We start from the raw sequence: 17,021 nt of genomic DNA, 5'->3' as shown, positions 1-17,021 counted from the left end.
GTTCCCGCAAGAATTTCGGGAATTCCTTTCTTAGCGGATGCCTACGTCCTAACATCTACCTGCATGCCAAATTTCAGCCCGATACATCCAGTGGTTTGGGCTGTGCGTTGATTGATCACTATATCAGTCACCTTTGAGTTTTATATATATATATATATATATATATATATATATATAGATGAGGATGTTATACAATTATTGTATTAGTTAATTTATGTTTATAATTTACGTTTTTGGACATTTTAAATATAATACAATTATTACCCAGCATTTCAATGTAATGATTGATATCCATACTAATATTATAAATGCGAAAGTAACTCTGTCTGTTACTCAATCACGCCTAAACTACTGAACCAATTTGCATGAAATTTGGTATGGAGATATTTTGATACCCGAGAAACTTTATTGCGAAATATGTACCACGGGCGAAGCCGGGGCAGACCTCTAGTTTGAAATAAATCAATGCATCATTTAAATTACTGAATAATAATTATTGTTACAAAATTATTAAGTGCGATTTTAACTCTTATGTAACATCAGTACAGTAAATGAATATTTTTTTAAACGTCAGTAGGTATACTAATCGAAGATATTATTATAATGCCGTTTTTATTAAAATTCCATCCCCATTCCCAATACATAAGACAAAAAGTAACCCAATCTCAAAAATACTCAACTACAATTCCAAGCAAATCACGAACCGTCCGTTCCTCTCAGGCTAAATACCAAAGGGGCCAGACCGGAGTGAAATCGACTTTTACGATCAAGCCTCGGAGGTTCGATGCTAATCACTTCACCTGAGTAAATTCTAACTTTATGAACTCATATTCCATGTGAGTCAATAATGTATTTGAAGGTATGTGACATATTATAACGAATACTAGCTTTCCGCCCGCGGCTTCGCCTGCGTTTTCAAGAAAATCCCGAATAGTTCCCGTTCCCGTGAGATTTCCGGGATAAGACCTTTCCTGTTTGTTAATCCAAGTTACTCCTTATATGTGTGCTAAATTTCATTGTAATCAGTTCAGCAGTATTTGCGTGAAAGAGTAAGAAACATACATACACACACATACATCCATCCTCACAAACTTTCGCAAATATAAAGCTGAAACGTTTGTTTGGTTGAACGCGTTAATATCAAGAACTAACGGTGATATTTGATTAATTCTTTCAAAGTTAGATGATCAATTAAACGAGGAAGGCTATAGCACAGATTAAATAATAGTTACTACGTAAGCTATAGGTATCATCACGATAAGACCTATAGGAGCGAAAAATGCAGGTAAAACCGCAGGGCAAAGCTAGTTCTGTTATTTAAAGTAGGAATCCGTGGTTTCATTTACACGGTTGTATAATAAAAAATAACCTGTGTGATAAATCAAACCACAATCTGTATTATATGTACCAAATTTCAGCTGTTTTGAAGGAAAGGGAACAATTAATATAAAACAAAAGTATTTATATCACAGTCCCACTTACACTATGAATTTAGATCAATGTATATTATCAACAGTGGTAAAATAATCAAATAGCCTGTCTGAGTGATATGACTTTTATTATCAGCTGGGTTCACTGATTATTGTGTTCATGAAGGTAATGATTTAGAATTTGACAATAAATTTTATCCCTTACGTCACCAGACTCTTGAATTAAAAATAGGCGTGTAATCACAACAAAATGTTCTATCGGTGTGTAATATTAATCTGCAAAACTATCTTTTTGCCTATATATTTCCTAACCATCGAGATAGAGTCACGTTTCATACATCAAGTTAGAATGCACAAAATTTCCTACATTTTCAAATAATTTTTTTGTACGTTTTTTAACGAGTCTAAATAACGCTACGTAACAATAACAAAATCCACATTATAAAATGCTTATTCCATATACATCTAATATTAATACAAGTTACATTCACAAAAACTAAACTAATATTATTTTAATGAAATCAAATCCCAAACGCTGCCTTATAGTAAATCCTTCAGATATCTTACGAGGCCCGAAAAACCTACTCGAGACTCGGTTATTTGGTGAAATGGTCTCAAATATACGACTCGACAGGCCGATCTATATTCCGACCATTTGCTAGCTTTTATAGGTTATCTATCGGATTGGCTGGACCTCATTGCCTGAATTTATTTGATAGATAATTGCTCAATTTCGGGCTTTTTACTACAATTGTACACGGAAATGGAATTGTGCGCTGTTTCTCTCTCTAATTTTGGTATTTAGGTACTATAGGTAGTGGGGTAATACAATATGTATAGTAATGCTATCTGACCCAGCAAATGATATTCAGCCAGTAAACTCTGGTTACTTATCAGTCAAAGCAAAATAGTTTTTTAAAAGTAGATAATATAGTAGTAGTCTAATTTGAGGGGTGAGCGAATATATCTGTAGCACAGTTTATACTACCACCGGTACCGGAGTTCTTTCTATTTTACTGCCTGAAATAAAATTATTGTATTAATTACAACTTGTGTAAATTGTATGTGAAATTTGTATGTAAATAGTAGTAGAATAGATAAAAAAATAGAACCCATATAGACAACGCTGAACGAAGAAATACGAGAAAAGAGAAAACGGCCTTTTACAGCTTCACGATAAATTTTATTTAGTTTATCTGTCAGCTAAAATGATAAATAATGTTAGAAATTGTACTACAAAATAAAAGAAAATAAACATACCTACGCTATTAGTATTTTAGCAAGTGGTGAAAATAACCTTAGTATATTTAATTACGAGTGTAATGAAATATAATATGAGGCAATAAGTTTCTAAAGAAATGAACTAGGTAATTTCACACTTCTAAAGATCAGCTGTAAAAGTGTTGATAGTTCTACAAAGATTAGAAAGTTATTATTTTTAGAAGATTGATTTGAACGTAATTAATTTATTGTTATTTCTATTTACAAAGCTCAAACAATAAAATATACAATATGTATCAAGTATTATACAATGATTTTCTGCGATACTGTAATAACTTTCCCGGAGCTAAACTGACCTAATTCGTGCCTAAGCATGACTCGATTTCCACTTAACATTATATAGATTAAATTATATTATTAATTATTGTATTGTTTGTGTAGCGTGTTGGTTGAAATTGGTTGGTATTAGTGAATTGTATTAAGGAGTTATATTGTAATGAGTAAATTAATTGCAACGTGTATGTAGGTACATAAGAGATTATGATATGCGATAAATAATAAGTGAGATTTTCTGCCCATACTCCAATGAGATCTAGTTTGCCTTTTCTAAAATTATAAATCATACCACATCCGCACATATAGAACTTCTACGTTTTTCTGGTTTAAAAAAATAATATATAAAAAACACACTGTATATATTTTGTTTACTTCGATTGTTATATAAAAAAAATCTAATTTTTATGAATGTGATATGTGTGTCTTTCATTTCTAGTTTTCCGGCATGGTCTAATACTCTATCAACTTGGACCTATTTGTCTATGTAATATCCTTAGCAGATCAATAATTGAGATTTATTTAATTACCTTCAAAATCCGAAAATCAAACAAAAACATCACAGACGTGTGACATTGGGAAATAAATATGGTTAGAACGTTTGAAGTATGCAAATTTCGAGGTATCTGTTCGCATAAGTTTAAAACTAGTCTCTTTTTTACGACCAACCATTGCGGCTAACAATTTATGTCCCTTTTCACCACAGATAGAAAATGGTAAAAACATTTCGCGCTCCCAAAACGTGAAATTCTGTGATTTTGTTACATGAATTTTTATCCAGCCCGTCACGTAAAAATCGTTTGAAAGAAATAACTGTGTATTACCGGTATAAAGATGGTCAAGAAATAAAATATATGGGTGTATTAATAAGTAGGTAATTGTTTATTTTTAGTTAATTAAAAAAGTTTATAAACCTAAAATTGAAAGGAACCTTCAAAAACATGAATAAACCTAGATTAAACAGTGACAAGTTTTTCAATAAATTAAAAAAAGCGTGTATGCCGTGCACACGTGTCAGAAGTGAAACTTCTTTGGCAAGATTCAAAGGTACCAAAATCGTCGTCTTATTCCATGACGTGAAGTTGAAATTATACTCTCAACACGTCTAATAAAGTTTCACTTCAAAAATATCTAATATTACGTTGTATTTTTATTCATTTTCTTAATCCACACGATTGTAACTGTATCCTGTACACTTATGAAATAAAAATCGTCACGCACGAACCACAAAGTACACAAATAGATGGTTGGCCCGCACTATACGGTGAATAATATATATCCACCACTTGCTGGAGCTTTTGGTTCAAGCTATGAGATTCTTAGCTTTTACTTATGTTCTGAACAAATTGTACATACTGATAAAATATTTGACATTTTATTATAAAATAATTAAATGAACAATATATTTATGTATAACGTACTAGGTATCACAAATATTTTATGAATATTTTAGTAGTATAAATCTTGATGATGCGTTTGTGGTATTTAATTATTTCATTGATAAAATAACTTTATTTATCTATGTTCTCTTTTAGTGCAATAAACATGTTTTAAAATGCAACATAAAGAAATAAATATCTATAATATTTTAATTATTAAATTATTAAACTTACTCCATCACTTTTGCTAAATTACCAGTTCCATCAATAAACCGACTGAAAACATATAAAAAATAATTTGGGAAATCCAAAAGTGCACGCTTCATAATTTTTTTTTAATAAATATTTATTAATTATTATTTTTGTTTATTTAATAACAATTAAACCACATCGAATCAGACCCTGAAAAATGAAAGGGTTCTATTCCTGAGCATACTCAAGCGTAAGAGAAAAAAAAAGACTCGATTAGTAAAGTATTTCGGTCGCTATCGTGTTAACAAGAAAAAGGATCCGCACATACAGACACACGGACGTCCAAGACAGAACTTTTTTAAACTGTTTTTTAACCAGTTTAAATAACAAAAATGACATCAAAAATATCATGAACGTTAAAAATAGTGTTTTTTCTTAATATGTGTGTGTATGTATTATCTTACAAGTGCAATGTATGATACATAAAGACATTTTAAGTTTGAAAAATCAGATGTTTTGCGCGAAGTGACAGTAGTACCCACCTCAACGCTTCGCTTATGAGGCGTGCAATAGTGTCTCAAGATCAATCTCAACATGTGCTCAAACATACAGACAGACAGAAAAAACTTTCCCATTTATAATATTAGTATGAACGGTCAGGATACGTAGCTCTGAATAATACATGCCACAACTGTTGCCACTGAGTTAAGTTGTGGTACAAGACATAAGCGAGCAAGAGAATTCAGAAATCTATAGTAATATTATAAAGCTGAGTTTGTTTGTTTGAACGCGCTAATCTCAATGGTTAAGAACGGAACTACTGGTCCGATTTTAAACATTCTTTCGGCTTAAGCAGCCAATTTATCGAGGAAGGCTTTTGGCTATATATCATCTCGTTAGGACCAACAGGAGTGCAGCCACGCGGGTGAAACCGCGAAGCGCAGCTAGTATTGCATAAAATTGGTATGACTGATTGCTCTAGCTGTCTAGTATGTCAGCATAGCATAGTATTTTTATTATAAAAGAAATTGAAAAGCAATTTCAACTAATTTATGAAAAAAATTGAGATTCGTATTTAATATTTCTTTGCAAGTGTTTTATTTCTGTAATCGAAGTCTTGAGTTCGAATGTGCAAGTAGATACCTAAATGAAACTTCATCGGGCAGACGTTGTTCTGCTCTATTGCACCTTTTGTGTTTTCTCTCCATAAGAACCTTCCTTGTACCTTGGCAAAAACGTATATAAATTACCGAATGGTCGAGCCATTCTCGTGTTTTACGCTTAACACATTTGGAGATTAATTGTTATTATATACTCCGCTGCCGCCTATCCCTTGTAGAGTCACATACAAAGGCTCGGATAACGAAGTTAGTTCAGGTGCCAATTGCGGGTTAGCCTTGTTTTAGAACATTTGAACTTTAGCATTCCTCACCCGAATTACTATAAAAGCATTTCCGAATGCTTCGCTTAATTAGATTTCTTCTCTATCATTTAATATGGAATTTTAATAGATATATTATTGAGTTGGTAACGTGACTAGATAGTTATATTAAAGGTTATCGGAATTACTACAACAATATTACAATATTAATACTAATTTCTACAATTTCTAAAGACACTACTTATTATCGAATCTTATATTGTAAGCTTAAATCTTTACACAATGGATTTTGATGCGGATTTTCTAATAGATAGAGTGGTTAAAGATAATTTTTACGCTTTTAAATAATGCCATTATAACCAAACCTTTCGATCCTTTCTTTTTATCGCCACAAAATAGACAAAACGTTTAAGTTATGTATTCCTAAAATTAAATATAACTAAATTGTGGTGATGCCTAATAGATGACCTGTCACTTTTAATCACTTAAAATGGCTTTGGCACTAATTAGTCGGTTAATGATATACGGGCTAAGTAGCTTAAAGCGTGGTGGATAAAAATAACTGATTAGCAAGCCTTAAGGTGCCTCAAGTAAAATATTAATAATCAAAATAAATTGTAGTAATTTGCTATTAAATATCTATAAAAATTAAAAAAAAAACTATCGTATTTTTTCTACTCTTACAAAATTTCAACCTCTTATTACACAAAAATTAAAATACATTTCTGATAGTTTATCAAGTCATGTTATTTTGTTAAAGAACATTTAGTTACCGATAGGGTTGCTATATTATGAAATATGGTTATGGTAACATTTAATGATGAGAATTATTTTTATTTGTAATGTTTTATAAAAAATCCACAACATGTTTGAAAGTAATTTTTCAATATATGTAAATGAAAAATAAACACTTCTCTGATTAGATATTATTGTAATCTCCAAGTTAAATAAAGTCAAAATACATAATCAAAATGCACATATTGAAACAAAATATGAGAAAATACAGTTAAAACATCGCGCAATTGTTTTTGAGGGACACTGTAAATACTGTGCATTTATTTAATAGTGAATACAATCACGTACAAATTTGATTTACTGTTATTATTTTATCAAGTTTGCTCCGTGATTTATTTTGTAAGGAAAAATATATTTTCGTTAAAATATTGTTTCGATGTTAAATCCACTTAACATTTCAATGCGGATTGTATCATATTTTAATGTGTAATTAATGAAAAATTGCGTTGTAATATGACACGAATTGTGTAACTGTTTTCATTTTATTTCGTGAGTGTTGTATTAAATTTATGTTGGAGAGGTTTCATACAATGCAATACAATTATTTATTTAACACACACATACAGAAAAAAAGAAAAGGTAAAAACATATTATAAGATACGACATATTAAATATGCATTTAATTTTAATAGGATTTCATTTTATTTACTTATCTGTTTAATGTTTGTCACAATTTTAATCCTTTTCAAATGTTGATTTTATTGTTAACACTGAGCTATCAGGGTTGTGGATTTTAAAAACTGTTACCTCTTACGGACCTTGAAATAACTAAATACATAAAATAACGTATCTATTGATTTATAAATGACAGTTTTTATAACCAATAATTTATTTTTCAGTGTATCTACGGCTGCTACGTGCACTCGGCAATACTACCAACATTCCATCGAAGATGTTACTGGTTGTTGCAGGTAAAACATTTGTTTTTATTAACTACCCACTTTTAACAAAAAAGTTCCATTTTAATTTAATATATTTTTATATCGGCTATGTGTGTATTATGGGAAATGTCTGTAAGCAGAACCTCCTACTCCCCCTAAATTTATTCTTACAGCTATAATTAATAGTTTGTCCAGTAGGTAGATATTTTTTGTTAGGGAAAAGACTGCTTTGATACAATTACCTTCTTTTATGTTATGGTGCAGGATGGAAGGGTATACCTATTTATTTAATCATAAATTACCTGACCTTTTTACCCTTTGAAATATTATACATATGAAAGTAGAGTAATTGACAATGGAACTACTCGATTGATTTTAAAGTTGTCGATTAGGAACCTTTAACAATTCTTTATACCAGGTCCTCAGGGTTAAAAATCTCTTAATTTATAGAAAAATAGACATATCTTTTTCTTTTTTAACGGTAAAATTAGTGTTTAAATAAATAGAGAGTATCGCTAACTTCGGAGAAGCGGCTTGTCTACACTATCTACATCTACACTATCTACACTAATATTATAAAGAGGAAAACTTTGATTGTTTGATTGTAATGAATAGGCTCATAAACTACTGGACCGATTTTGATGAAATTTGGCACAGATAATCTTTAGACCCTCAGAAAGAACATCAAAATCGGTCCAGTAGTTTATGCGTGAAAACCATACATACATACATAATTACAAACCTTTCCTCTTTATAATATTAGTATATAAAAGTTATACTTAGAATAAAATTCTTTTTTATCCTGATGAAAATATCTTTTAAGTGCAAGGGCCTAAGCAGAGAGGCTCAATAATAAAAGAATATCGAATGACTTAACGCAACAGACCACTAAGTGTTAATATTAAATATTTAGGTCAAGTAACGTTTAGCTATCATTTATTATTTAGTACTAAACTAGTTCAGGCATAGCTACGTAATTTGCTTCGAATATCCTATTAAGGTGTATTGATTTTATCGTCCTTAAAATAAAGAACATTACGATTAATTGGTGGCCGTATCACTACTAAGTGATAAGGCCGCTAAATACACTAAATTGCTTCTTGCTTTTATTTTTGTATATTTTAGTATCTGTGACTGTTTAGTTGTATTAAATATCGTTGTATATAATATATTCGGTTCTTCTCGTAGATACTGCTTTTCGAATCGGTGCTAAAAGTTAAAAATATGTAATAACGTTTAAAAAGTGCTTCTAGAAGAAGTCTCATTGAATAAATAAATGTTTGAGTTTGAGTTTGAGTTTAAAGAGTAAAATAAATAAATCTCAGTGAGCGTATTCATATGAAAAGTCGAGTCAAATGTAGCATTTCAATCAAGTTCTTATATAACGTAGCTAGTTTGGATGTTTACCTCTCTAATCTCACTTAGGTACGTATGAAAGCAGCGAATCTCGCTCCGTATAAATGCAAGTTTGAGAAATTCCATTAATATTCGAGCGTTTCAAGTGAAAATATATCAGAAATATTGAACCGGAAAGTCCAATTCGCGGTTCTATCAATTTCATGAGGCAGGTATCAAAGGCGCGTATTTCAAGATTTTATATCTCCGTAAAAGCTTCGGCGCTGACTCTGAAAAATTGTATCTTTAGCGAGTTTGTCATTTTAATAGCTCGTGTTGGATTCACGTATTAGGTGATTTATCATTTAATATTTTAATCAGTGCGAGTGTTTTCCGTTTGTTTCTGATGTTAATGAGTGGCTATTTATCTTGCGATTGAAGAATTCAATTTATTCGATTGTTTTTATTTCTTATTTTTTACTCGCGTTTGTAGAGACGAGACTTATAGTAGTATAAGTGCGGTCTAGACTCTAGACTAGAGGTAATTATTAAGACCAGTCTGATTCAAGATCTTGTATATGCACGAGTAAGAAGAATTACCTATCTACTATCTTATATTTAACAACAACAATTTCTATCTAGATTCTAGTTTCTATCTCATAAATGACACTTTTAAATAGCATTTACGCTATACATTTTCCTGTTAAATTTTTAAAGACAAAAAAACAAAATCGAATGCACTTTATCCACCACTATCCGTTAATTACCCACATTGACCGACCATTATAAAATGGCATTTGGAAAACGCCATGAATTCGTCAGTAGGTTTAGATTGCGACCAAAATGCCGATGCGTAATTGAATTTCTGATTGCGATGCATTCGATTCGAGTAACAGGTGTCCACGGTATCGGTATGGGTATTGATATCGGTATCGATATATCGATGGCACAACACTAGTTTGTTTAGACTGAATAAATATCGATGAGGATTTATTGATACTCTTAATTAAGTGATGGTAAATATTTATCGGTGTTTTAGTGCTTTTTTGCGTGGTATTGAATGAATCGTTTACAATTGATAATTGGGTGTTTTATTTTGCAGTTTTATTTACGTTATATTGCGTTTGAATGAATATATTATTTTGATGTATAAAGAGTAACTAAGTAGGTAAATATGTGTGTAAATTGATAACATATTTTTTAATTCATTAAATTTAAATAGACATAAGACGTTCAGAAAAATACATTACATATAAAGAAAAATTAGGGTTGGTCTATTCAGGAATACACCTAACAAAATACTTACAAAATAATATTGATCAATTTATTTTATATTAACAAACTATTAATTTCACTTGACATATTATGAACAATATGTTTAGGTAATTGTTTTATTTATTTTTTATCGCAAACTACTATTGTCAACTCGTCCCTATTTAAATTTTTATAAATTATAAAATCCTTCTCTCGCAAGCCTGAACTATATTTGAAATACGTTCAGTACTTGTAAATTTTACCGTAATTATCTCTTTTATAGGACAGGAGGGCAAATGAGCAGGCAGGTTTCTCTACGGTAAGTAGCGACCGCTAAAGAACCTTCTACCTCTAGATAACAAGAGGACCTCATACGTCCTCACATAACTAAATTAAAGAGAAGCTACCCGTATTTGACACTTTAAATATTCACTGTAAGTTTGTAATTTTTTGTTGGATCTAATGCTTTGTACTTACCTAGTTAAATTATTAATGCAGACTCGGTTTTGAAGTAATGAATGAATAAAATGACAGAAAATTTCGCTTTCCCTTAAAACACTAAGAGGTTAATGAATCGTATTAATAATTAATTATTTTCTAAGTTACGGTCGGAAAAAGGCTTTTCACAATATGTTAATAATTATTAATCTTTATTCAATAATAATCCATTTAAATTTAGTGCATTTTCCAAAATAGTAGAGTCGAAATTTAATCTGCCCACCATTTTGTATCTTTACCCAATGTTAATAACAAAACAATTAATTCGCTTACTGAAAATCCAAACCGGTCATATTAATTACTTCGTTAGCAAGTTTAATAGCGATATATTAATATCATAACCATCAATAATTCATAAAATTAATTGCACCAACTTAACATGTGCCCAAAATACTCGTACCCTGGCATTCAATTTTTCTCCCCTACTACAATAAACATGTTGTTTATCTGTATATTGTTTGTCTATGATAATAAATCCAGGATTGTCTCAGTTTTGCCCCTACAAAATCGTCGGACAAACTTTTAACTTCACTGTAATAAAACTTTTTAAATTGAAGGGTTGACAATCGTATGTTTGTTTGAATTTGTTTAAAGTACAAAGTTATTTGTCGTCGTGTTTTGTTTTAGTTTTTATTTATATTCGTAGTTATTCTTGGTTAGAATGTCTATGTAAGAAGATAGATATTTAAAATATTCTTTTTGAGAAATGATTTATTTTAAGTTTTAAAAATGATTGATTGCATAAGTTGTTCAAATAATTAATTCAGAATAGCATTTATCATAAACAAATTTAATAAAATTTATGAAACCTCGTATTTCCTTGTTCTTATAAAATTTAGAAGCGTTAAGCAGTCCTACTAAACAGACAGTAACGATCGTGATTTTGAACAAAATGAAATTGGGATTTAAAATAATTTATATAAAACTGGAGATTGTCAAGTGGCACTAGCCAGCAACTGTTTACAACAAATTATCACGTTAACAGCGAGTTAATGAAAAACCACAATAACTCCAATAAAGCGCACATGTGGAGTGGCAACCCTGTTCAGCGGCCATTACATAAATAATGCCGCCATGTTTATTGCAACCATTTTGAAGACAAATGGATAGTTATTACTGCGCACTACGTTTTACATTCTCTCCCGTTGAAAATTAAAATATTGTTTACTTATTTTATAGGTTTAACTGCGTGAGAGTCGTTTTAGCGCTCCTCAAATGCCGCTTTTTAATTCACGCTCGTTATTTCGCCACGTTATTCGCCTACTAAATCTATGTAATGCTAACGACCTGAATATTTCTATACGGTAACGTTGCTTGATGTTTAGACTTTAAAATAGGTGCTCGGGGAAACTTCTTTGTGGCAACCTTAAAATTAATTCTCCAATGCCTCTGCCCGTATTGCTTATAGGTGTGATAGAATATTTAATTACTCTCTAATAATGAATATACGAAAATGAGTCTTAGCTATGCCATAATATTATCTTCATTAGTAAGCTTAGAAAGTTTAAATGATCGACGCAATTTTCGAGACCACTTTAAGACTTCTATTGCGCACCTCGAAGAGGTTGTGCTCTATTTTCACAAAATCAATTTTTTACTTTTGAAAATCACTATAACTAAAATGTGGTCCCTTAGATCTACAAAAGCACGAGCCAATCACAATCTTCAACAAATACGCCAATCCAATCAGCCAATCTACCAAATGAAATCAATATTGACGTATCTGTGTCCAATTTCAGAATCCGGACATAGTGCTGGTGCACTATTTGAACGTGCCGTATCCAGATGACAATAAGCTGGCTACAGTTGCCCCCAGTCTTGCTCTATGGGCAGATAAGAAGGAATGGACGAAAGACGAACTCGTCAGCCAGTTAAAACCTATGTGTAAGTATACTTTAACATTTTAACATAAATAATTGGTGACACAATCATTGAAAAGCTTTAGTAAGTTCCACTATCTAAACTTTTAAATCTGTTTTATATATTATATTGATTACTTTGTTTATCAATATATGTATAATAGAGAGAACATTAATTATATTCCAGAAGAAATAGAATATGATGAAAATAATTCTGTACTTCTTTTAATTACGAAACATTTTTTTAAATCTAAGATGTAAACAGTGAAAGCGTTGAGTGAAAGTAATCATTTTAATGTTTTAGAAAAGCCATAAATAACAAAACATTTTATTTATCACCCATAATGTCAAATAAAACTGCAATCACCTAAAAAGAGACCCATTAAAATTCAAGAAAACATGACGTTATCGCCATTAGGTTCCCCCTTAAATTTATGCGCACAAAAATACGTGTAAACTTTTTGCGGCAACTTATTACCATATTAAATGGTCTTGGCAGAGGGCTGAGTTCTAATCAAATAGTTGTCTCCCTGTCGCCTTTCATAAATGTTAAGTACTGTAAATTAAAACGCAACAAGCAATGCTCCCTCCTCATTGCATATTTATAAAGAGAGCGAGTGATAAATTAATTATGACCAATTAATTCTGATCCTCATAAATGTGGATCGTTAAAGCAATGTTCAACATTTACTATGTTTATTACCGTGGTTTGAAATCATCAGTGTATCAGTGTATTAATATTTCGCTCGAATTTATCAAATTTTATAACTGTTGTGGCTTTGCTTTTTATTGACTGTTTAATGAAGCGTTTTATTTTCCAATTTCAGTCTTCAGCGAAGATGAGCCTGATCTCAACAATGAATTGGAAATATCGGTATGTGTTATTTGAATTATAATTTATTAAGTTCGAATGTATACGGAACTTTGTATATTATTTAAAATTCAGGGTAAAATGTTTCAGACGGCGGAGACAGTAGAGGCCATAGTGGGCCAGTTGATGGAGAAACAACGAGCTGCTCGTGCGGCAGCATTGGCGAGGCAGTTAGAGTGCGGTTGTCCCGACTCTACTTGCCAGGACTCACGAACATGCGCCCACCCGTTACGGCGCATTCAGGCATCGAAACCACCAGCATCAGACCACCATGTGTCGTCAACTACTGGCCCATCACCGAGACCGATGGCCCAACCTCCCCGGCAGTATACAAGAGATCACAGAACGTCGACTCAGTCGTCGCCCCTCCTTCTTTCTTTGGGACAAATTCAAGGTGGCGGAGGTTTGCTCATACTGAATGGAACGAGTAATGGAAATCAACAGCATTCCTCATTAGTGTCACCGCTATCGGTCACATCATTTGTATGTGAAGAACCTAGGGACAGATATCGACAGCAATACAAGCCAACGTTTGTTTTAAAAAGAGAAATCCCTGATAGTCAACCGACGTGTATAACTAAAACCGAAACATTCGAAGTAGAAACTCGCATAGAAGGGAAAGTGGATGTAGAAAGCTTTGATAGGAAAATAAAGGTAGAACCGAGAAGTCGAGGCCATATTATAGCAAGCGCACCCGCGACGCCATCTCGATATCCGGATCTATTAGAGCGATTAGAGAATAAGGTGCAGACGGAAAACTGTGATGATACGTTAGTTTTGTTAGGAACAGATGCGCATTTAGAAACTTCGAGTGGATTCTTCGACGAAACGTTGGAATTATCACACGAAGACATTCAGAAAACTTTATCAGCTAATATGCCGACGTGTGAATTAGATCGTAGTGTAGTGCGGTCTACTGAGACGGCAAATGTTATGGTATCTGGTATTGATACGATGGACTTTATAGAGAGTTGTGAGGCTGTAGCGTCACCCACGCATGTGGTTGACGATAATGTATTTGTCAATTTGGATGCTTTTGATATGTTAGGCGATTTTCCGGAGTTAGAAGTGCTTGATCCTAGTTCAATTTCCACAAATCCTATAGTGAGTATTATTTGTTTAAAATTATATATACTTTGGTGAATCTTTTCTTTATCGAATTGTATAAATCAAAGATTAATAAAAACACATAGAATACAGTACAAAAAATAATTTAATTCATTTATTTTTCAGTCTTTATGCAACAATAACTCGCCTCCAACTGAGGATAGTAATGAAAAAATGCAGACTGACTGCAACAACGAAGGAACCCTTAGTATTACCGATTATTGCCCTGAATGGGCGTACCCTGAGGGAGGCGTGAAGGTGCTAGTAGCTGGCCCCTGGACGGAGACATCTGATCAGTACACGGTGTTGTTTGACAACTTCCCTGTGCCATCAATTTTAGTGCAAAATGGACTTCTACGATGTTATTGTCCAGGTAAATATTAAAATAATATATTGCTTAGAATGATAAACATTATAGACTATACTTAGGACTATACTATATTATGTTGAAGAATGCGTCATTTCATGTTTTTTTTACAGTTACAAACTGTGCGCAATATAATATGTCAAATTTACTTATAAAAATTGATAATTATTGATATCAGTGAATTTAGATTAAAAGTATGTTAAAATTATTTATTAAACTAAGTATATATTTTTATTTATCTCTGCTTTATCTCTATTTATCTCTTTTCTGTTCAATTAAAATCCCTTATAATATTTGCTTCTTTTATTCTACTAGTATTGTAAAATCCATTTCAGCACACGAAGCCGGTCTCGCGGCATTACAAGTCGCTCGTGGTGGTCGAGTAGTATCCGATACCGTGGTGTTTGAGTATAAAGCGGGTCCAGCGCCCGCGCCGACCTCACCGGCCTCTGCTCCATTGCCTTCGTTGGACTTGAGGCGGTTCTCGCTGCTGCAGCGCTTGCAGCGGCTGCATGGACGACTGCAATTGAAGACCGAACCTATGGATGATAATAACCAGGTATTGTTATTGTATGCAAATGATTTGAAGCTTCCTGTTACGCTTAATGATTTTCGATAAGGAAAATTTAGATTGTGGTGTAATATATATTGTTTTTGTCATTTAATATTTTTAAAAATCATTACGTAATCGTTTTTGAGAAACAATTGTATGTAAAGCTTAAGTTTGTCGTGATTTGTTTTCTATATTATGATAAAAATATCATAAATTTATGTAGAGCTTATAGTGAAAAAAATTTGTTTGATGAAAATAAACAATAATGCAGTTATTTATTTTAAGGTTGAAACGATATAGAAAAGTAATCAAATCAAACTTTAGTTTGATTTGTTTATTTTTTAAAGAGAAACTAATTCCATTTTAATCTCAATTTCAGGTGGAAGACGTGCAACTGTACTCCAACCCAAAATTCGAAGATCGTCTAGTGACCTTCTGTCAGTCCCTAAGTGTGCGATCAGCTGGTACTTCAGAAGGTTTTGCCACAGAGCCCAGTGAGGATGGTTCTACTATACTGCATTTAGCAGCTGCGTTGGGTTACACGAAGTTGACCACAGCCTTGTTACGATGGAGACAAGATGATAATAGCTTGGCGTTGGAGAAAGAAGTCAATTTGGGTGCACGGGACAGTGATAACTGTACGCCGTTGGTGAGTATAAATTTATCAAATTAAACTTTACCCAATATATTATATTGACTTGAAGGTATAAAATTATTGTTTACGAAAATATTCAGAATTAGAAAAAAAAGTTTAATGAATATTCATGAGGATGTCAGTATTGCATTTTAAAAATAGCAGCATAAATACAATAGGTGGTTCAATTACGAAAAATAATTACTTATATAAATATTTATACTTATCATACAACTTGAATTTGTCTTTACTTAGTTGTTTCTGTTGTTAGCTTTAACTATCGTAGGAAGCCTAGATGTTAATAAATATGAAATAATGATGGCGATGATGTTGATATCGCTAGCTGAAAATTTCGTAACATAACAAATATTCTGTAAAATATTTTTTTAACTTCTATAATAAGCATAATGCATTCTTAACAATATACTTGTTTAATAAAAAAATGTGTGCGTGTACTAGTGTACACACGTAAGAAGTGAAGCTTCTTTATGAGCTTATTTTTCAAAAAATAATTTAGTATATGCAACTTTACAGAAATACGTCGAATCACGCGTGGTAGGGATAAGAAAAAGATGGCGCGTAACGAAAAAATGTTACACTAAATTTTTTTCCAACCCCGATAAAGAAGTTTCACTTCAATAACATGTTCATCACAAACAGATGGTAGCAAGTGCGGCCGGTCACGTAGACACAGCCGTTGTCCTAGCGCGGTGGAGCGCGGGCACGCGGCGCGAGGCGGGCGCGCGAGCGGCATCTGCAGCTGCACGCCGCGCGGGACACACGCATCTCGCGACTCTGCTTGATAGGATCCACCCGCCCGCTGGTGATGCGGTTTTTCGGAGACCCTTCAGGTAAATTACATTATAATCAATAAAATATAACTTTATTAATTGTCTAATCACAATATTAGGTAGATAGATACTTTGCTTGC

At 32.3% G+C, this 17,021-nt stretch overlaps 1 protein-coding gene across 1 annotated transcript in view; it reads left to right on the top strand.

Annotated features, from left to right (window-relative positions):
* The window catches only part of Camta (Calmodulin-binding transcription activator), a 111,863-nt gene that overhangs the window by 82,240 nt on the left and 12,602 nt on the right, over positions 1 to 17,021 (top strand). Inside the window, exons 5-13 of the mRNA XM_090108903.1 lie at positions 7,571 to 7,642; positions 10,485 to 10,520; positions 12,439 to 12,583; positions 13,386 to 13,432; positions 13,520 to 14,533; positions 14,663 to 14,909; positions 15,239 to 15,462; positions 15,836 to 16,105; positions 16,751 to 16,941. Coding sequence (XP_089965029.1) covers positions 7,571 to 7,642; positions 10,485 to 10,520; positions 12,439 to 12,583; positions 13,386 to 13,432; positions 13,520 to 14,533; positions 14,663 to 14,909; positions 15,239 to 15,462; positions 15,836 to 16,105; positions 16,751 to 16,941 — 2,246 coding nt within the window. The remainder of the gene's footprint in view (positions 1 to 7,570; positions 7,643 to 10,484; positions 10,521 to 12,438; positions 12,584 to 13,385; positions 13,433 to 13,519; positions 14,534 to 14,662; positions 14,910 to 15,238; positions 15,463 to 15,835; positions 16,106 to 16,750; positions 16,942 to 17,021) is intronic.

The sequence above is a fragment of the Colias eurytheme genome, chromosome 13 (genome assembly GCF_061535395.1).
Source record: "Colias eurytheme isolate Ceu_HAF_F1 chromosome 13, ilColEury1 Martin Lab GWU primary, whole genome shotgun sequence".
NCBI classification, from domain to species: domain Eukaryota; kingdom Metazoa; phylum Arthropoda; class Insecta; order Lepidoptera; family Pieridae; genus Colias; species Colias eurytheme.
Note: the sequence above shows the minus strand (reverse complement) of the source record. Positions and strands in the feature narration are given on the sequence as shown.